General features: G+C 46.7%; 1 protein-coding gene across 1 annotated transcript in view; it reads right to left on the bottom strand.

Annotated features, from left to right (window-relative positions):
* LOC119973467 (potassium channel subfamily K member 2-like) overlaps window positions 1–22,762 on the bottom strand; it is a 236,812-nt gene that overhangs the window by 20,214 nt on the left and 193,836 nt on the right. The window contains exons 6-7 of the mRNA XM_038811665.1: window positions 20,852–21,038; window positions 11,477–11,619 (exon numbers count right to left, since the gene is read on the bottom strand). Of these exons, the coding sequence (XP_038667593.1) occupies window positions 11,477–11,619; window positions 20,852–21,038 (330 nt within the window). The remainder of the gene's footprint in view (window positions 1–11,476; window positions 11,620–20,851; window positions 21,039–22,762) is intronic.

Genomic DNA, 22,762 nt, shown 5'->3' with positions numbered 1-22,762 from the left:
CACCCTCCAACAAGTAGATGGCAGTGCAGACACACCATGCGGTCTCAAGACAGTGGTCATGTGACAAGAGACTCCATAATAAGTGGGGGTACATCCGGCCATCACCAGATGGTTGCAGGAGATGGTTATTAGACATACAGGTGAACAGTCATGCTAGGTGTAGTTCCAGAGGAGTACAAAGAAACTCTATCATAACTTACTCTGTAACACATCTATCTTACCACGTGGGATTCAATAAAGACCCTGGTTTGGACAAGTCAAGGTGTTTGGTAGATTCCTTTGCAAGACATCGAAAGACAAACACAACAACGGGGATAGGGTGGCCGTGTGGGCCTAGGTAGGGTGTGCTGTCAGAGGATCGGTGCAGCCTCGATGGGCCAAATGGTCTCCTGCATGTTAGGAATTCTGTGGTTCCTTCACTTAAGAGTCAGCTGTACTGATAGAAGTAGAACATATTACACATGCCGTGATGTGAATGGTAATTTTCTTTCTTAACTCCCATATTTAGTTGAAATTTCAGCATCTGATTTAAAACTAAAAACAGCCCAGCAGGATAGATGAAGAGAAAGAATATTTTAAATTGACAACAGGAGCCTGTATTGAAGTTGTCAGGGAGTAATTTAAGTTGCACAGCTTTGAAGAAGCAGAGTACATTCCTAACAACTGTCGCTGGGCAAGACCACAACATTGATCAAGAATATGTATGCAGGCCCTGAAATTGGTTCCAATCCTAAGAGGCCAGAGTATGCACTGAAATCAAACACATTTCTATCTGTAAGAGTCAGGGATTTAATCATCCCACCTCAGTTCCGCCTTGCCTTCGTGATTGCTTTCAAGTCTGAAAGTTGTACATTCAAGATGCACTCCAGAGGGGGATATATAATGTAGATGGAGTGCTGTGCAGCATTGTTAAAAGTAACATTTCAGGTGAAACATTTCTGTCCATATGTTCAAGAGGACATATCCTGTAACATCATTGGAAAATGTGACCATGTTTATACCTACAATTATTCCGTTTACCATTATTATCAAGATCTTGTACTTTAGCACATTAGCAATTTGTGAATCTTGCTTTAAGCAATTTAGTCGCCATGTTCACTTCTGAAAACAACGTTTCCCCTTCAAAATTATTTAATTATTTGTCATCTGAAGTGCTATATACATTTTAAATCCTGCAGTTCCTTCACTTCCCTACTCTCCTGGGATAGTTGTGTCTCTAACAAGCTGTTCACTGTCGTCTCATAATAACTGCACAGAAACAGCAGTGAGAAAAGCCTGATGGAGAGAGAATAGGAATACTTATTATGAGTCACATTTGGACTGAAATCAACTACCCAGAGAGGGGGAGATTGCGTGACTATTCCTGGGAAGTTTAAACTTCTGATGGGCAATTACCCTGCATTTGGAACCGTGCAAATTGGAGACTTTGATTGGCACCGACTCTTAGCAGAATAGTTACCCAGGAAAGGTTAAGAAGAATTAAGACCTCTTCTAACACCTGGGTAACTACTGTACAGAAACCCCATCGCCACCTCCTGTTGTACCCCAATCACTCCCTCCATTCCCCAGCCACCCAACAAACTCTCCCTGACTACTTACCCCAACCACCCCCCAGCCCCAAACACGAACAACCCCAGCACGCCCCAATGCCGCCAACTTTCCAACTACCCCCCGAGCCCTCCCCACCCCTACCTTCTTGACTATTCTCAAAACATCCGAGCTCTGACTATCCCCCAACTACTCCCAAGCTCCCCAACCCTGATGCATCCCATCCTCCCACTACCCACAACACCTGACTAGGCTCTCACCTCCCCCCCCAACTACCCACCCAACCCACCGAGTACACCCCATGCGCTCAACTACCCCTATTCCCCAACTACTCTCTCGTCCACCCGACAATCCCCAACTGCCCCCATCCTCCTTCTGATTAACCCCTCCCCTGACATCCAAACTCTTATTCCCCACTGCTCTGACCTCCCTCTTATTACCCCCCTTCTGCCATTCCCCTTGACGATCACCCCCGACAACCAGGCTATCCCAGTATCCGCCCGACGAACATAGAACATTACAATGCAGTAGAGGCCCTTTGGCCCTTCATGTTGCGCCGACCTGTGAAACCACTCTAAAGCCCATCTACACTATTCCCTTATCATCCATATGTCTATCCAATGATCATTTGAATGCCCTTAGTGTTGGCGAGTCCACTACTGTTGCAGGCAGGGCATTCCACGCCCTTACTACTCTCTGAGTAAAGAACCTACCTCTGACATCTGTCCTATATCTATCTCCCCTCAATTTAAAGCTATGTCCCCTCGTGCTAGACATCACCATCCGAGGAAAAAGGCTCTCACTGTCCACCCTATCTAATCCTCTGATCATCTTGTATGCCTCAATTAAGTCACCTCTTAACCTTCTCTCTAACGAAAACAGCCGCAAGTCCCTCAGCCTTCCCTCATAAGATCTTCCGTCCATACCAGGCAACATTCTGGTAAATATCCTCTGTACCTTTTCCAATGCTTCCACATCCTTCCTATAATGCGGCGACCAGAATTGCACGCAATACTCCAAATGCGGCCACACCAGAGTTTTGTACAGCTGCAACATGACCTCATGCTCCGAAACTCAATCCCTCTACCAATAAAAGCTAACACACCATATGCCTTATTAACAACCCTCTCAACCTGGCTGGTAACTTTGAGGGATCTATTTACATGGACACCGAGATCTCTATGCTCATCCACACTACCAAGGATCTTACCATTAGCCCAGTACTCTGTCTTCCTGTTATTCCTTCCAAAATGAATCACCTCACACTTTTCTGCATTGAACTCCATTTGCCACCTCTCAGCCCAGCTCTGCAGCTTATCTATGTCCCTCTGTAACTTGTAACATCCTTCCGCACTGTCCACAACTCACCGACTTTAGTGTCATCTGCAAATTTACTCACCCATCCTTCTACGCCCTCCTCCAGGTCATTTATAAAAATGACAAACAGCAGTGGCCCCAAAATAGATCCTTGTGGTACACTAGTAACTGGACTCCAGTCTGAACATTTCCCATCAACCATCACCCTTTATCTTCTTCCAGCTAACCAATTTCTGATCCAAACTGCTAAATCATCCTGAATCTCATGCCTCCGTATTTTCTGCAATAGCCTACCATGGGGAACCTTATCAAACGCTTTACTGAAATCCATATACACCACATCAACTGCTTTACCCTAATCCACCTGTTTGGTCACCTTCTCAAGGAACTCAATAAGGTTTGTGAGGCATGAATTACCCTTCACAAAACCGTGTTGACTATCTCTAATCAAATTATTCCTTTCCAGATGATTATACATCCTATCTCTTATAAACCTTTCCAAGACTTTGCCCACAACAGAAGTAAGGCTCACTGGTCTATAGTTACCGGGGTTGTCTCTACTCCCCTTCTTGAACAAGGGGACAACATTTGCTATCCTCCAGTCTTCTGGCACTATTCCTGGAGACAAAGATGACTTAAAGATCAAAGCCAAAGGCTCAGCAACCTCCTCCCTAGCTTCCCAGAGAATCCTAGGATAAATCCCATCCGGCCCAGGGGACTTATCTATTTTCACCCTTTCCAGAATTGCTAACACCTCCTCCTTATGAACCTCAAGCCCTTCTAGTCTAGTAGCCTGTATCTCAGTATTCTCCTCGACAACATTGTCTTTTTCCTGCGTGAATACTGATGAAAAATATTCATTTAGTACCTCTCCTATCTCCTCGGACTCCACGCACAACTTCCCACTACTGTCCTTGACTGGCCCTACTCTTACCTTAGTCATTCTTTTATTCCTGACATATTTATAGAAAGTTTTAGAATTATCCTTGATCCTACCTGCCAAAGACTTCTCATGTCCCCTCCTGGCTCTTCTTAGCTCTCTCTTTAGGTCCTTCCTAGCTAACTTGTAACTCTCGAGCGCCCTAACTGAACCTTCACGTCTCATCTTTACATAAGCCTTCTTCCTCTTGACAAATGTTTCAACTACTTTAGTAAACCATGGTTCTCTCGCTCGACCACTTCCTCCTTGCCTGACAGGTACATACTTATCAAGGACACACAATAGCTGTTCCTTGAACAAGCTCCACATTTCCATTGTGCCCATCCTCTGCAATTTCCCTCCCCATCTGATGCATCCTAAGTCTTGCCTCATCACATCATAATTGCCTTTCCCCCAGATATAACTCTTGCCCTGCGGTACATACCTATCCCTTTCCATCACTAAAGTAAACGTAATCGAATTGTGGTCACTATCACCAAAATGCTCACCTACCTCCAAATCTAACACCTGTCCTGGTTCATTACCCAGTCCCAAATCCAATATGGCCTCGTCTCTCATTGCCCTATCTACATACTGTGTCAGGAAAGCCTCCTGCACACATTGGACATCCAACTTTGCAATCCATCTATAACAGTAATTTTCAAACCCGCATGTGGGTCACAGGTGGGTGCTGGAAGGATTGCGGAGCCATCGGTCGCGGCGTTCCCGATCTGGGGAAGAAGTGCAAAGCGGCCGTTGTCCAGCTTTTAAAATTGCCAGCTGTGGCCAGCTTTTAGAATGCCGGCCGGGCAGCGCATGCATGTCCCCTCAGCAATACGCAAGCCCGGAACCAATGAGGCACCCTGCCTCTTCCTGACATCAACATGCTGCCCCAGGAGAAGATTCTTTTTGAAAATTGATGGCGTCTAATCTCCAGAAGCAGCGGCAGGGAACAAGTCACGTGCCCGGCACACAGATGTCATGTGCTCTGGGCACAAGAGAGCTTCCTCCATTTTGTAGGTGCCAGCAGTGCTGGTTGAACTCCATGGCCTCTGGTGAATAACCCATTAAGAGGAAGCTGAAATCAGGAACAAAATAATATAAATAAGTTTTCTTGATGTATGAGTTTGTTAATTCTGTCAAGCCAAATCATGATGCAAAGCCCATGTGTGTTATATGTAGGGAAGTACTTGCAAAAGAGCGATTAAAACACTCAAAACCTCAAAGGCATTTGATGACTAAGCATGACGAGTTTGAGGTCAAACCTCTTGATTTGTTTCAACGTACGCACTGAGAAATTATATCATTGGCTGAAGTCCTCAATAGAAATGCAACATTGAATGACAAAGCAAGTGAGATCATGAGGACCAAGTAGAATCAACTGTCACATTAAAGATAACTGAAAATCATGGGGCGTGAAGTTTGGGCAATGTCGGTCGTGAAGTTCAGGTGGCATGGATCGCAAGGATCGGCCAGCATGGGTCTCAAAGGTCGGCCGGTGGGGGTCGCAAGGGTCGGCCAGCATGGGTCGCAAAGGTCGGCCGGCGTGGGTCGTGAAAGTCGTCCGTCATGGGTCCCGAAGGATGGCTGGTTGTTAAAACTGGGTTCCAGGCAAAAAAGCGTTGAACAACACTCAACCATCAAGTGGCACTTACTCAGCAATAACCTACTCACGGATGCTCAGTTTGAGTTCTGTCAGGATCACTTAGCTCCTAACCTCATTACAGCCTTGGCTCAAACATGGACAAAAGAGCTGAATGCCAGAAGTGAGGTGAAAGTGACTGCTCTTGACTGCATTTGACCAAAAATGGCATCAAGGAGCCCTAGCTAACCTGAAGTCAATGGGAATAGGGGAGGAAACTCTCCAATGTTGGAATCATACCTGACACAAAGGAAGATGGGTGTGATGGTTGGGGATCAATCATCTCAGGTCCAGGACATCACTGCAGGAGTTCCTCAGGTTGGTGTCTGAGGCCCAACCACCTTCAGCTGCTTCATCAATGACCTCCCTTCCATCATCAGGTCAGAAGTAGGATTGTTTGAGAATGACTGCACAATATTCAGCACAATTCACAACTCAGATAATGAAGCAGCCCGTGTCCAAATGCAGCAAGAACTGGACAATATCCAGGCTTGGGCCAACAAGTGACAAGTTACATTTGCATCGCACAAGTGCCAGGCAATGACCATGCCCTGCAAGAGAGTCTCTAACCATTGCCTCTTGACATCAATGGCATTCAATGGCATTACCATCGCTGAATCACCCACAATCAACTCCCTGGGGATTAACATTGATCAGAAACTGAACTGGACTAGCCACATTAATACTGTGGCTACCAGGGCAGGTCAAAGTTAGGAATTCTACAGCACATAACTCACCTCGTGACCATCGAAAGCCTGTCCACCATCTACAAGGCACAAGTCAGGTGTGTAATGGAAATCTCTCCACATGCCTGGATGAGTGCAGCTCCAAGAACACTCAAGGAGCTCAACACCATCCAGGACAAAGCAGCCCGCTTGATTGCTTCTTCTTCCACAAACATTCAAATCCTCCACCACCGAGGAACAATGGCAGCCGCATGTACCATCTACAGGATGCACTACAGTAACTCACCGAGGCTCTTTAGAAAACACCTTCCAAATCCACGACCTCTACTACCTAGAAGGAGAAGAGCAGCAGATACCTGGGAACTCCACTACCTGGGGTTTCCCCTCCAAGTGGAAATATATCGCTGTTCCTTCACTGTCGCCGGAGCAAAATCCTGGAACTCCTTCCCTAACAGCACCGTGGATGTACCTACACCTCAAAGACTGCAGCAATTCAAGAAGGCAACTCACCAGCACCCTCCCTAACAAAACTGTGGATGTACCGACACCACATGGTTGCAGCAGTTCAAGGAGGTGGTTCACTATCACCTTTTCAAGGGCAATTAGAGATGGTCAATAAATGCTGAATTCGCCAGTGACGCTCACATCGCAAGAATGAAATCACAAGGATGGAAATTAAAGAGAACTGACCATTCGATCCAACTGCTCTGTGCCAATGATTATGCTCCACATGAGCCTCTTCCAGTTATAATTATCTCTTCACATCCTTCCCGCCATCTATCACGTTCTTCCTCAATTCTGCATCAAACCTCAGCTTAAATCTTTCAACGACTCTATATATGCAGAAATGCCACATTCTCACCATTCTCTGAGTTAAAAATAAAATACCTCTTTCAAAAATTTGATCTGTTAGCAGCTAATTTCTCTTTGTCACCTTGTTCTGCACTCGCCCTCATGTGGAAAAAAGACAGTTGACTGATCAATGGAGTATACGAAATAAGGTAGGGGAACTGGCAGCATGGGTTGGTACCTGGGACTTCGATGTTGTGGCCATTTCAGAGACATGGATAGAGCAGGGACAGGAATGGTTGTTGCAGGTTCCAGGGTTTAGGTGTTTTAGTAAGCTCAGAGAAGGGGGCAAAAGAAGGGGAGGTGTGGCGCTGCTAGTCAAGGACAGTATTACGGTGGCGGAAAGGATGCTAGATTGGGACTCTTCTTCCGAGGTAGTATGGGCTGAGGTTAGAAACAGGAAAGGAGAGGTCACCCTGTTGGGAGTTTTCTATAGGCCCCCTAATAGTTCTAGGGATGTAGAGGAAAGGATGGCAAAGATGATTCTGGAAAAGAGCGAAAGTAACAGGGTAGTTGTTATGGGAGACTTTAACTTTCCAAATATTGACTGGAAAAGATATAGTTCGAGTACATTAGATGGGTCGTTCTTTGTACAATGTGTGCAGGAGGGTTTCCTGACACAATATGTTGACAGGCCAACAAGAGGCGAGGTCACATTGGATTTGGTTTTGGGTAATGAACCAGGCCAGGTGTTAGATCTGGAGGTAGGTCAGCACTTTGGAAACAGTGACCACAATTCGGTGACCTTTACGTTAGTGATGGAAAGGGATAAGTATACCCCGCAGGGCAAGAGTTATAGCTGGGGGAAGGGCAATTATGATGCCATTAGACATGACTTAGGATGTGTAGGTTGGAGAAGTAGGCTGCAAGGGTTGGGCACACTGGATATGTGGAGCTTGTTCAAGGAGCAGCTATTGCATGTTCTTGATAAGTACGTACCAGTCAGGCAGGGAGGAAGGGGTAGAGCGAGGGAACCGTGGTTTACCAAAGAAGTGGAATCTCTTGTTAAGAGGAAGAAGGAGGCCTATGTGAAGATGAGGCGTGAAGTTTCAGTTGGGGCGCTTGATAGTTACAAGGAAGCGAGGAAGAATCTAAAGAGAGAGCTAAGACGAGCAAGGAGGGGACATGAGAAGTCTTTGGCAGGTAGGATCAAGGAAAACCCAAAAGCTTTCTATAGGTATGTCAGGAATAAAAGAATGACTAGGGTAAGAGTAGGGCCAGTCAAGGACAGTGGTGGGAAGTTGCGTGTGGAGGCTGAGGAGATAAGCGAGATACTAAATGAATACTTTTCATCAGTATTCACTCAGGAAAAAGATAATGTTGTGGAGGAGAATGCTGAGACCCAGGCTATTAGAATAGATGGCATTGAGGTGCGTAGGGAAGAAGTGTTGGCAATTCTGGACAAGGTGAAAATAGATAAGTCCCCGGGGCCTGATGGGATTTATCCTAGGATTCTCTGGGAAGCCAGGGAAGAGATTGCTGAGCCTTTGGCTTTAATTTTTATGTCATCATTGGCTACAGGAATAGTGCCAGAGGACTGGAGGGTAGCAAATGTGGTCCCTTTGTTCAAGAAGGGGAGTAGAGATAACCCCGGTAACTATAGGCCGGTGAGCCTCACGTCTGTTGTGGGTAAAGTCTTGGAAAGGATTATAAGAGATACGATTTATAATCATCTAGATAGGAATAATATGATTAGGGATAGTCAGCATGGTTTTGTGAAGGGTAGGTCATGCCTCACAAACCTTATCGAGTTCTTTGAGAAGGTGACTGAACAGGTAGACGAGGGTAGAGCAGTTGATGTGGTGTATATGGATTTCAGTAAAGCGTTTGATAAGGTTCCCCAAGGTCGGCTATTGCAGAAAATACGGAGGCTGGGGATTGAGGGTGATTTAGAGATGTGGATCAGAAATTGGCTAGTTGAAAGAAGACCGAGGGTGGTGGTTGATGGCAAATGTTCAGAGTGGAGTTCAGTTACGAGTGGCGTACCACAAGGATCTGTTCTGGGGCCGTTGCTGTTTGTCATTTTTATAAATGACCTAGAGGAGGGCACAGAAGGTTGGGTGAGTAGATTTGCAGACGACACTAAAGTCGGTGGAGTTGTAGACAGTGTGGAAGGATGTTGCAGGTTACAGAGGGACATAGATAAGCTGCAGAGCTGGGCTGAGAGGTGGCAAATGGAGTTTAATGTAGAGAAGTGTGAGGTGATTCACTTTGGAAAGAATAACAGGAATGCGGACTATTTGGCTAATGGTAAACTTCTTGGCAGTGTGGATGAGCAGAGGGATCTCGGTGTCCATGTACATAGATCCCTGAAAGTTGCCACCCAGGTTGATAGGGTTGTGAAGAAGGCCTATGGTGTGTTGGCCTTTCTTGGTAGAGGGATTGAGTTCCGGAGCAATGAGGTCATATTGCAGCTATACAAAACTCTGGTACGTCCGCATTTGGAATATTGCGTACAGTTCTGGTTGCCTCATTATAGGAAGGATGTGGAAGCTTTGGAACGGGTGCAGAGGAGATTTACCAGGATGTTGCCTGGTATGGAGGGAAAATCTTATGAGGAAAGGCTGATGGACTTGAGGTTGTTCTCGTTAGAGAGAAGAAGGTTAAGAGGTGACTTAATAGAGGCATACAAAATGATCAGAGTGTTAGATAGGGTGGACAGTGAGAGCCTTCTCCCGCGGATGAAGGTGGCTAGCACGAGTGGACATAGCCTTAAATTGAGGGGTAATAGATATAGGACAGACGTCAGAGGTAGGTTTTTTACGCAAAGAGTGGTGAGGCCGTGGAATGCCCTACCTGCAACAGTAGTGAACTCGCCAACATTGAGGGCATTTAAAAGTTTATTGGATAAGCATATGGATGATAATGGCATAGTGTAGGTTAGATGGCCTTTAGTTTTTGACTTCCCATGTCGGTGCAACATCGTGGGCCGAAGGGCCTGTACTGCGCTGTATCGTTCTATGTTCTATGTTCTAAAGAACCTTTTCACCATTTACAATTTGTCTGCTCCATCTGGATCCTGAACGTTCTAACCCACAGACCACAATCAGTAAAGATAGGCAACAGCACCTCCTCCATGATCATCCTCAACACCGGTGCCCACAAGGCTGTGTCCTCAGCCCCCTACTATACTCCTTATACACCTATGACTGTGTGGCCAAATTCCCCTCCAACGCGATTTTCAAATTTGCTGATGACACCACCGTAGTGGGTCGGATCTCAAACAATGACAAGACAGAGTATAGGAAGAGATAGAGAATCTGGTGAACTGGTGCGACGACAATAATCAACGAAATGAAGGAGATTATTATCGACTTCAGGAAGCGTAGTGGAGAACATGCCCCTGTCTACATCAATGGGAACGAAGTAGAAAGGGTCGAGAGCTTCAAGTTTTTAGGTGTACAGATCACTAACAGCCTGCCTTGGTCCCCCCATGCCGACACTATAGTTAAGAAAGCCCACCAATGACTACTTTATCAGAAGATTGAGGAAATTTGGCATGTCAGCTACGACCCTCACCAACTTCTACAGATGCACCATAGAAAGTATTCTTTCTGGTTGTATCACAACTTGGTATGGAGCCTGCTCTACCCAAGACTGCAGGAAACTACAAAAGGTCATGAATGTAGCCCAGTACATCACACAAACCAGCCTCCCATCCATTGACTCTATCCATAATTCCCGCTGCCTCAGAAAGGCAGCCAGCATAATTAAGTACCCCACGCACCCCGGACATACTCTCTTCCGCCAGGAAAAAGAAACCAAAGTTTGAGGTCACGCACCAACCGACTCAAGAACAGCTTCTTCCCTACTGCCATCAGGCTTTTGAATGGACCCACCTCGTATTAAGTTGATCTTTTCTGAACACCTTGCTACAACTGTAACATTATATTCTGCAGTCTCTCCTTCCTTCCTTATGTACGGTATGCATTGCTTGTGCAGCATGCAAGAAACAATACTTTTCACTGTATATTAATACATGTGACAATAATAAATCAAATAAATAAATAAATAAATCCTTGTTTTCTACACTGCCCTTGAGATAAAAGAACCAGCTTTTAAAAAAAATTACATTTATAAAGCATCTTTCATGACCGCAGCACATCTCAAAGCACTTTACAGTCAATAAAGTACTTTTGAAGTGTAGTCACTGCTGTAAAGTAGGAACATAATTTAACATCATAATCCCAGGCCACAGGCACCAAAGGTGATAATGTGTAAACGACAGAAATGCCACATGCAAAGCGTGTTTAGATGTTTTCCTAGTGTGGGCTAAGATTTTAAAAAGATCAATTTCACTGATGACAAGGTGGTCGAATTACTAGAACAAAATATACGGAGAATACTAAACGTTTTTAATCAGGACTTGGGGAGGGAAAACAGCCGACTAGAAAGGGACACTGAATTAGAGGGATGGTCAAGGTCTGAGGATGTGAAATAATTTAAGTTTTTGTCCCTGATATAAAAATGATGTTGTGTTAAATAGATAAATGTAAACATTTATGAGCAACGTACCTCTTCTTTTGTTTTCCTTGATATGACACGAAGCCAATCTCCAATCATGCTCAGAACTGCAGCAAAGTAAGCAAGTCCTACCAGGATCCAGAACCATACAGCAGGTTTGTACCAGTCTAAATATTCTTTATCCGGACTCTCTCCTAAACATCATGGAAAGAATAGTAGGTCAGTGAATTTCAGATGAACCATAGCCTAAGGTTTTTGCTCTGAAGTTAACAGTATAGTAGTACAGGTGCCAGCGTTTTATTAAAGTGAAAGTTACTCTCTCTGACGTAAAGCAACACTAATATGAGGGTATCAAAGTTGTCTTATTAAGATCAATGCAACCCAGAAAGTTCAGCTTCCATATTGAGCACTGGCATGAGGAAGATTATAGCGCTGTAGTGGCCACAAAAGATTTACAAAATGGACGGGAGTGATGAGTGAAATAGAATTGGAAAATGCACACACTCAGTACCTAATGTGCGTAGTTCATAATATAATTGGCATCAGTAGCCTGCCTAAGAAAGGTCATAAAGAATATTGCACTACTGAAGTTGTTGATTTTCTTATGAGTTTTATGTGGAATAATTGTTTCTGAATTTTGTGGGGAAAGAGCCATTTAAACTTCATACTGCAGATAGGAAGAAAATATGAAGCAGTTTAATACAGTATTTTCTAATATTCTAAAGTATGTTGGATAGGCTAGGGAAAAATATTTAAAATAAATAAGTGAACAACTGGTAAATCATGTTGAAGGAGTGAAGGAAGTGACTGAAAGCCTAACTAAAAAGATGGGTTTTGAGAGGAAACAAATTTTGGAGAGGGGGGGGGAGAGAAGATTTGGGGGCTTTTGCAGGCTGCAAAAGCAAGTCCTATACAGCTCGTGGCTCTGCCACCACTCTCAGGAGAGCACGGATACATAAAAGACCACAGGATCAAAGGAGCGAAGGCAGGAAGGGATTCGCGCCCATTTTCTTGCGGGCGTGGAGACATAGCCCCATTATTGGAGAATCCTGCCCCTGAATTTGCCTTTCCTTTTTCATCGACTTATCTTCTTGTCCATGTTTAATGACCCCCGAATCTTAAAACCCAATTTGCAGATTTAAGATTTTATCATTAAGGTGTGCTTGCTTTCTCTACTCTAATTTCTAAAATGTATTTCTTAAACCTTTGCTACATTGAACTGTGTCTTTTCCTTATCCGTCTGTTCTGTTAACCTATCTTGGTCCTCAGTTGTGAAATCCTGGCCTGTTTTGTCTCTGGCCCTTTTAACAAAATGATCCATCTTCAGTTCTTCATAGTCCTGTTGCCTTGCTTGCTCGCAGCTAGAAAATGGAGGAACTTTTCCTCTGTGACTTCGCGCCAAAAGCATGGACGTACAGACGCGTGACATCAGTGTACATATCGGGTGCATGACCTGCTCTCTGCTGTTGCTTCTGGCCGGAAGACTGCCTCATTCCATATAAAAGTTGTTCATGGCCGCCTGGCATTCTCAATTTAAAAGCCGTCACAACCCACAGTTTGAAAAACACTGCCTTCGAGGAGTCCTAAACTTTAGTCTGCATGATGGGACATTTTAAAAGATAACTGCTCATGCCCTCTATGCCAACCTATGCCCTTCCGTCCGATCCCTACAGCCTTTCATACCCTCAATGCCATGCTCTGCCCTTCCACCAACACCCTATGGCCCCACATACTTCCATTGTGAAGGTATAAGCTTCCGCCCATCCCCCATGCCTCTCATTCCCCCACCCATGCCAATGTATCTCCTTGCATGTACCCTCTATGGCTCTTCTAGCCCCCCTAGGCATAGCTATGACACATCCATGCCCATTGACTCACTATATGCTGTATGAAATTAATTAATACTGCACTGAAAGTAGAATATGTATTAAAAAAAAGCTTTAAAATAAGTAATTCAATCATAACTTTCTACTATGTGAAAAAAAATAATTTAACTGGAAGGCAATAAAAGTGTCAATCATCCAAACCCCTTAAAGTATCAATACAAAAACCACAAACCCTTCAAATCAATTAACATTGAAATCAATATGTGTAAACAAACATTGTGAAATTGTCGACAGAGAGCCTGAGCTGTCAATCAAACAATGTTTTCTCTGGGGGCAGATGTTACAGCAAGTTGCCTGAGCTCTCAGCCAAACATATATAATGAGGCTTGGCTGAGAATCCACACACCCATTACGCCTGTTGCCATTTAAACACCCAGCAGCCCCTGTGGCTGCCTCCAAACTTTTTCCAGAGTCGACAAGTCCAAATCCAGCCTGCACCCGCCCCCACTGGCAATGAAGATCCTACTTTTACAGGCACTTTCTCCCAAGGGAATTTTATCTGGCTCCTGCAGCAGCCCTTGAGAATGAAAATCCAGGCCGTAGGCTCAGAGCTCATCCAACACCGACCCCTATGGAAACTGTTCACCGCTGTTTTTAGACAGAGAAATCTCTGTTTCCTGTCACTCTTTGGTCTTTTTCCATTCATTCATTAAGTCACATTTCCTTATCATTATCTTTAAAGTCTGGAGGCCAAATGCTACAGCTTCCCTCTTCCAGAAGAAGTGTTGTGCAGCAGAACTCCCATCCATTAATATATATTTTATGTGCTTTGGTCAAGGGACACAGTTCTTGCACTAAACTGCAGAGATGTGGCGATTACTCTGTTGAGATGGGCAATCTCTGCCTACAAGGTGCCCATCCCAATCCATCAGAGGAAGGAGGTACGGCCCACAGACACTTCAACAGGCTAATCCTGACGCCATTCTGATCCTGAAGAAAACAGTAAGCTTCTTTCACTCTGATAGGAATCATGGTCGGGTTTCTTCGCCCTGTCGCACCCATTTTCCAGTGCGGCGTGCCCCCACCAGCAGCAGAATCCTTCATTCCAGCAACCAGCCAATGGGGTTTCCCATTGTGGGCACCCCCACGCCATCGGGAAATCCGGGGGCGTGAGTGCGCTGCCAGTGAAACGGAAGATCTCGCCAATGGAGCATCCAGCTCCATGTATTTTGTAAATAAAGTCAATCAATTTCATCAGTGGTGGCAAGTTCAACAGGCAATTTTAATTCTCCACTCCATTCCCACTCTGACCTCTCAGCATCTCACATCCTTCCAATGAATCTCAACGGAAGTGCAACGGACAGCACCTCATCTTTCTATTAGGCACTTTACAGTCTCTGAACTCAACACTGAGTTTAACAAATTCAGATGTTAACCCTGTCCACATTTTGTTTCCTATTTTTTCCAGGATTTGGCAGGTTTATTGGATGGCAGCTGTTCATGGCTCGACCATTTACACTTCCTCTGGACACATTTCTTGTTTCTTTACTTGTCCCTATTGCCTTATACCATCGACCCTTTTCTCATATCATCTCTCTTGCCTTTCACTGATCACAAGCCTTCCCATTTACTGTCTCCCCTTCCCCTTCCTTTGTACTTGTTCAAAACCACTTACATCTCTAACATTTCCCAGCTCCGATGGGAGGCTATCGAGCTGAAATATTAACTCTGTTTTTTCTCTCCACAGATGCTGCCAGATTTGTTGACTAATTCCAACATTTTCTGTTTTAATTCAGTAGAACTCATGACAGCCTTCAACTGCAAAGTATTCCATCAGGACCCACAAGGGTACAGAATTCCAGAAAATCTCCAACAACTCCCCCAGACATGCAGATTGATATAACGAGTAGACCGTCAGGGTCCTTCTGCTCCACAGCCCTCAACTGGAGATCATGATGCTGCTTGCACAGCATGAAATCCTGGCCCTACTGGAAAAGTATTTAATATTTCTGCCGCTCGTTTACTCTTCAGGACAACCTTATGACCTTTAACTCTTAGCAGCCACAACCTTATTTTGGCGCTCCTTACACTGATAAACCTGTCATGGTTTTTGTTCATTTATAAAAACATCTTTTTTCACTTTTCATACATTTCCTAGATTTACATTTGCAATTAATGTCATGGATTTCTCCATTGTCATTTCTCATGTCTCAGCCGACATAAACCAAGATAGGTATCGTTCATTCTATGCACGTTTGACAGAGGTCTTGTGGTGCAGTGGTAGCGTCCCTACCTCTAGACCAGGGAGTTCAAATCCCACTTCAGGATGTGATGGCCATGGAACATAGAACATAGAACATAGAACAGTACAGCACAGAACAGGCCCTTCGGCCCTCGATATTGTGCCGAGCCATGATCACCCTACTCAAACCCACGTATCCACCCTATACCCGTAACCCAATAACCCCCCCCTTAACCTTACTTTTTAGGACACTACGGGCAATTTAGCATGGCCAATCCACCTAACCCGCACATCTTTGGATTGTGGGAGGAAACCGGAGCACCCGGAGGAAACCCACGCACACACGGGGAGGACGTGCAGACTCCGCACAGACAGTGACCCAGCCGGGAATCGAACCTGGGACCCTGGAGCTGTGAAGCATTTATGCTAACCACCATGCTACCGTGTTGCCCCGTGCATTCACAATGTGCATTCACAATGTGGCCAAACAGATTGACTATCGGCCTGCAAATACTTCCAGTCCTCCTGATGGCAGGAGGTGAGAATTTCCTGCTTAACCATATTGCAGAAGGCAAAGGCAAAGCACAGCAGGGCTTTGCGAAGCAAAATCATGTAAATCCATGGTCACCATCGCCCTCTTTGGGCATGGTACCTGGAGGAAGAGGTATTTAACGTTTGATTTTCCATTTCAGTAGAAGATAATGCTTTGGTGCCTGGGGGTTTATTCATCCAGTTTGCACGTATTTTATTGATGCTGGTGAGCACAGTACAATTAACTTGACGTCATTCTTTTTCCTGAAAAAAGTTATTTTATCCAGCACTTCAAATAGTTATTAAAATTGAGCTATTTAATAATACAGCAGAGGAGGCACTTTTTGCAGGATTTGAGTTTGAATAGGCAGATAATTAAAATTAAGCAACTTCAAATTAGCAACAGTAAATATATTTCTGTGCAATGTGGCCTAATGATAATTATTCTTTATCAAAAGATGAACTGACATTTATTTTGCACTTTTCACATCCTTAGAACTGCTTACGGTACTTCACTGGCCAGTGAAACATTTTGAAGTTACTGTTGTCATGTAAGAAGTGGTAAATTTGCATACAGCAATGAGATAAATGATGAGTTAATCTGTTTTTCAGGTAGTGGGGTAAAAGCTGGCTGATAAACTTAATCAGTTAGTGTGTAACCAGTGGCATGTCTAATACCTCCCATCTAGGATTCTGCCAAAGTTGAATTTCACCCCCAAACTGCAATGGAACTACCAATCTTTCAGTATACTTTACTCGCCTTTAGTGCCAGATGTGTGTTCAGTCTGGCGCCTTCCCATACCAACCTCCCTGAACAGGTGCCGGATTGTGGCGACGAGGAGCTTTTCACAGGAAATTCATTTGAAGCCTACTTGTGACAATAAGCGATTTTCATTTTCATTTCAGTCAGTCTGCAATATTCGGGCAGTACTGAATTTCACGCAACTGTATTGAGACAGAGGGTGGAATTTTACCATAATTTGCCAGAGTATCAGGCTCTGACTGAAAACCAGCATGCATCTCTCCAGATGCACAGTCGAGTTTTCAGACCTAGGGCACAATCCTCCCAAAGGGGAACAAAATCCCTTAGCTAGTGCGTTTCCTGGCGCTCGCAGTGTCAAGAAGCACATGGCTATTCAACGCAACTCGTGTTGAATAAGAGGCCTGAACGGGGAACGAACAGCCGAGGCTGCACATAGCCCTATGTTGTACAGTGGAGAGCTCCGCTCATCAGACCGAACCCCCCCCCCCCCCTCCCCCCACCCCCCACCCAGCCTAAGCGCAGTAAAGGAGGGTCCCCCCCACAACATCCCTGCTGGGCAAGCTCGGCCAGATAGGACGCAAGCACAAAATGCTAGCCTGGCACCTTGGCAGTGCCACTATGCACCTCAGCAGTGCCAGGCTGGCAGCAGCACTGCCAGAGCACCACCTTGGCTAAAGGGCATGCAGCTGAAGGCCTCCGATCCCCTGGGAGACCCCCACAAGTACCGTTCTGTCTGGTAACTATTTGTGGGGACCAGTACCGCACAGCGTTCACCCAAGGTTTCTGAGGTGAAGGGGATGAGTTCCAAAGCCTGAGGTACCTTAGGAATCTGCACGTTAGAGTGAGGCTTACTGCCTTGCTGTAATATGCAGATTTTCTAAAAGGTAATCCTGCCCATTGTCACATCGCACAAGAATCTCGCAAGACGTTATGAGCTGGGTAAATCCCAGGAGTGGGTCTCCTGGCACTCCCGGTGAGCTACTTTGCGGACGCAGTGTGGCTGTTGGATTGTGGCCTAGATCTTCAGACACTCTAAACAAAACAATTATGGAGGCATTGTTTACAATGCCACTATGGCGGGGTAGGGGTTGATGTAGCCAGCAAGGCGAGATTGGGGTACCATCTTAAAGGGCGTTCTGAGCTGGACTAAAAATAAGCCCTCCGCTACCGCCGCTCCCCCCCCCCCCCCCCCCCCTCCACCACCCTACACACACACACAAAGACATGGAAGATGACCACAACAAGCATCGGGATCTCTCTCTCCCTCCCCTCCCGCAATAGAAGCATCTGAGCTGAAAGCACAGTCTGCACAGCCCGCTCTCCACGGACATGAAGGCCGGCCCTGACAAGCTTTGCCATCTCTCCTCTTTCCCCCCTCCACCACAACACAAATGTAGTAGCCTCTCCCCCATGCCCCCACCACAACACAAACATTGGGGTCTCCATCCCCCCCGAGCAATCACAATGGGAACTACCCACAGTGGGGTTCCCCAGAGTGCCCACTGTCCCTGATACAGACTGGCACTGTGAGATTAACGCTGCCAGGGGCAGTGCCAATATGTGTTCGGGGCCCAGGCATGTCCCATCCCTCCTGCCAAGGGCTATACTTACCCTTAAGCCCCTGGAAGATGCCCTGAATTGATTAACACCTGTTCTAAATGTCACCGGCATGACATCACGTTGGCGAGGTCTGCATATTATGTTGCGCGGGGGGTTATCATGTGGCGGGTTGGGCCCTGTAATTATATTGAAATGTATTTAAACGTATTGCAATGAGGTTCTCGCCCTTTGTGGGTGGGAAGCTTGTTATGTCACTGCCGACAGGAAGGGAAAATAGGGAAATGAGATCTTTCCCACGAGCATCTCGTTTCCCGAGAATCTAGCGAGATGTCACATCTGCATCGCCATTTGCACTTGCAGCGGACGCGGGAGCAAAATCACCTCCAGAGAATAAGAACGGTGGCCCATCTTGGTGTGGTGTCCCATCTTGGTGAAACAGGTGGGGTGAAAACAGGAAAATTAACTGTTTGTCAGAACTCAACTCTGACAGAGTGATCAATCTGAAGCGTTAACTGCGTTTATTTTCCCCATCAGATACTATGAGTTCTGCTGAGAATTTTAATCATTCTCTGTTTTTATTTATAATATTTCTTGCTAGTTCTGATACACCATCAATAATAGACGATGAGTGACAAACGTAACTGAGGCTTTAATACACTAAGCAGTAAGCCTCCTACCTCTGGACCCGAACTGGGTCCGGAGGCGAAGACTTGCCACTTTTAAAGAGAAGCCTGAGGGGAGGAGCCACAGGCGGAGCCAGCCTGGACAAGCCCAGGCATGTACAAAACAGCACAGTGAATATAATACAATAATGTTTACCACAAGTTCACAGCCTTATATTTGTACTGACATTTTCAGCCTAATTTCTGTAGCCTGCACTGGTTTAGACAGCCACAGATTATGCTTCCACTTCCCATTTACCGTTTCTTCACCAACATCAATGGGTAAGTTTATAAATTCTATTTTTACTGTTGTAACTCTAGTGACAGACAAGTCACTCATGCAGTAACTATCCAGATGTAAATCACGCCACACTCCCAAAGGACCATAGGTTGCTCTCCCCTTTGAGAGAAAGCTGACTGGCGATGATTTAACCTGAGGGTCATCACACCCAGGGCCGGCTCAAGGCACCGGCAACTCGGGCAGTCGCCCGGGGCGCCATGTGCTAGGGGGCGCCAGAGACTCGGGTCCCGCGCATGCGCAGTTGGGCCGGTGCCAACCAGCGCATGCGCGGTGGCCGCCCTCCCCCAGGGCGGCCCCCCCTCGGTCCGCCGCCCCGCCCCGGTCTGCTCCCCCCCTCGGATCCGCTCCCCCCCTCGGGTCCGTCCCCCCGCCCCCCCTCGGGTCCGCCCCCCGCAGGTCCCTCCCCTTCTCGCCCCCCCTCTCGGCCTCCCCCCTCACCCCCCCTTCCCCCTCGCCCCCCCCCTCGCCCCCCCCCCTCGCCCCCCCCTCGGTCCCCCCCCCCTCGGCCCCCCCCCTCGGCCCCCTCCCCCCCCCTCGGCCCCCTCGGCCCCCCCTCCTCTCGGCCCCCCCTCCTCTCGGCCCCGCCCCCACTCTCGGCCCCCCCCCCTCTCGGCCCCCCCCCTCTCGGCCCCCCCCTCTCGGCCCCGCCCCCCCTCTCGGCCCCCCCCCCCCTCTCGGCCCTGCCCCCCCTCTCGGCCCCCCCCCCCCTCTCGGCCCTGCCCCCCCTCTCGGCCCCGCCCCCCCTCTCGGCCCCGCCCCCCCCTCTCGGCCCCCCCCCCCCCCCTAAGGGCGCCGAAGTTCAGATTGCCCGGGGCGCCAGCAACCCTAGGGCCGGCGCTGATCACACCTCAGGCGAGTGGCAAGGTTAAACCATAGAACCACTACAGTGCAAAAGGAAGCTATTTGGCTCATTGAGTTTGCACCAACACTGTGAAGGAGCACCCTACCTAGGCCCATTCCCCCGCTCTATCCCCGTAACCCCAACTAATCTGCACTTCACTGTACACTAAGGGGCAAATTTATCATGGCCAATCCACCTAACCTGCACATCTTTGGACTGTGGGAGAAAACCGGAGCACCCCGAGGAAACACACGCAGATATGGGGAGAAAGTACAAACTCCACAAAGTCACCCAAGGCCAGAATTGAACCCGGGTCCCTGGCAATGTGAGACAATGGCGTTAACCACTGCGCCACCGTGCCATTCTCAAAGGGGAGAGAAGCCTATGGTCCTCTGTGGCGACATTTCATTTTCACCTCTTCAGACAGAGGAAAGAAATTATATATTCCACAAAGATAGATATCATTCATGGAGCTTCACAAGTACTTGAAACTGTGGCTAAATTAATAAAAACTAGTATTCACTATTAGAAATGTATGGTAATGCAAAGTTTTAACATTCAATTGAACAAAGAAACAGGCATAGATTTTCACATTTCCTTTTTAAAAAAATGAAATCATGGCATATTTATGCATCTCGAATATCACATTCTGGGTAAATTAATTATTTTATTTATATGGACAAGTATAGGCAAATCTTACCTGCTACAAAGTCACCAAATCCAATCGTTGTCAAGGTGATCACTACAAAATAGATAGACTCCAAAGCTGTCCAACCTTCTATTTGTTTAAAGATGATGGCAGGGATAGCCACAAACAACAGGCATCCAAACAATATGAATATAAAAGTGGAGATTACACGAATTTTGGTTTGACTAATCTTCCATTCCTGCAAAAGAGGGGGAGAAGATTCTAAAAGGTGTCATTGTTTTCTGTTCTCCTGAGCCTTTCTGAACATTATTATCTCAGGACCATGGATCAACAGACAATGAGTTGAAATTTTGTGTTGCTCGTGCCTCTGCTACAGAAGCTCTACGGCAAGATACTGGTGGCGGCCATGCTCTTGCTAGAAGATTCCACCCACCAAGGCATTTTAGGATCACTTCTCTTTGGGATTGCCCATGAGCAATGCCTGAAGTGACTCAGTTTCAATAATGCCTCCAGTGGAGAATTGGAACGTTTGGGAGCTCTTTTTCTGGGCTGGTGTTATATTTCCTTTGTTCACAATTGGAGTAATTAAATTAAACAGTCGTTTCCTGTGAATCCTATTAAGAGAGACAGACCGCCTTTAAGAACTGGAGGGTAGCTGGAACATATGCTAGCGTCACTGCAGTTGGACCCTGATAGAGTGTTCAGCCACTTAGTAACACATGTATTATGTTCTCAGTTGATATTACTTCTGATCCCAAGATGGAACCTGGATTGATAGATCCTTGATAGAATACGTAGATGAACAGAGTCACAGGACTGCCAATGAAATTTTAACAAAAGAACAAAACGTTTATTAAACAAGAAAAGAATGACTACAGTACACTCCTCCTTCACCCCAGTTATACCTTTGCAAAGATATACAGATTTATTAGGATAAGACATGTTAAAAATTGTATCTTATATTCTAATGTTCTCAGTAAGTACGTGGTCCATGTAAACAATTGACAAACTATGGTTGGACACACCACACTCTGGAACCAAGTGATAGATTCCACCCAGGACAACTTTTGTGGATTTCTCACCAAATTCCCAAAAGATACTTACCACATGGTAAGCCACTGGTCTCACCAGAATGCTGGGGCAGGATTCTCTGATCCTGAGGCGAGGTGTTGATGCTGTCGTAAACGCCGTCGCGTTTTACGATGGCGTCAACAGGCCCCTAGGAGCAGCGATCCTGCATGGCACAGGGTGCCAGCACGGCACTGGAGAGCCTCACGCTGCTTCAGCTCTGATACCGGCACCAGAACGGGCACCACGGGTCCACACATGCACGCTGCGGCCGGTGCGACTTCGCGCATGCGCACTAGTTGCCTTCTCCACTCCGGCCCCGACGCAACATGGCGGAGAGCTACAGGGGCCTGGTGCAGATTAACATAGGATAAGCCCACCCGCCGATCAGTGGGCCCCGTCGCGGGCCAGGCCACCGTGGAGGTCCCCCCCCCCCCCCCCAGGGTCAGATCCCCCTTCCCCCCACCAGGCCGCCCCCTGCAACATGAACGCCACGGTCCCGCCGGGTAGGACCACACATGAATGGCGCCAGCGGGGCTCGGCCTAACTCGGTGGGCAGTCCGCCCATCGCACGTGGAGAATCGCTGGTGGGGGCCGCTTAGAGCAGTCCCCTACCGGTGCCGTGCCGAGAATTGGCGGACCGTTGTTGGGGTGGTGTCACGTGAATCACGGCCCTCCCCCACCGATTCTCCAACCCGGCACGGGGTCGGAAAATCCCGCACTTGGTTTTCACACAAGGGTTTTCCAAACTTCACACTCAAAGAACTTGCCTTGGAACCTATTTCTCGATGTCTTTGCCAAGAATCCACTTGCAAGATTTCAACTTCTCCTTTTGTTATTCCTCTGTCCTGGATCACTGCATGCATTCAGGCTTACATCTCTCAGGTACTCAAC

The sequence above is a fragment of the Scyliorhinus canicula genome, chromosome 1 (genome assembly GCF_902713615.1).
Source record: "Scyliorhinus canicula chromosome 1, sScyCan1.1, whole genome shotgun sequence".
NCBI classification, from domain to species: domain Eukaryota; kingdom Metazoa; phylum Chordata; class Chondrichthyes; order Carcharhiniformes; family Scyliorhinidae; genus Scyliorhinus; species Scyliorhinus canicula.
The sequence above is the reverse complement of the archived record's forward strand: the minus strand, read 5'-3'. Positions and strand labels throughout refer to the sequence as shown.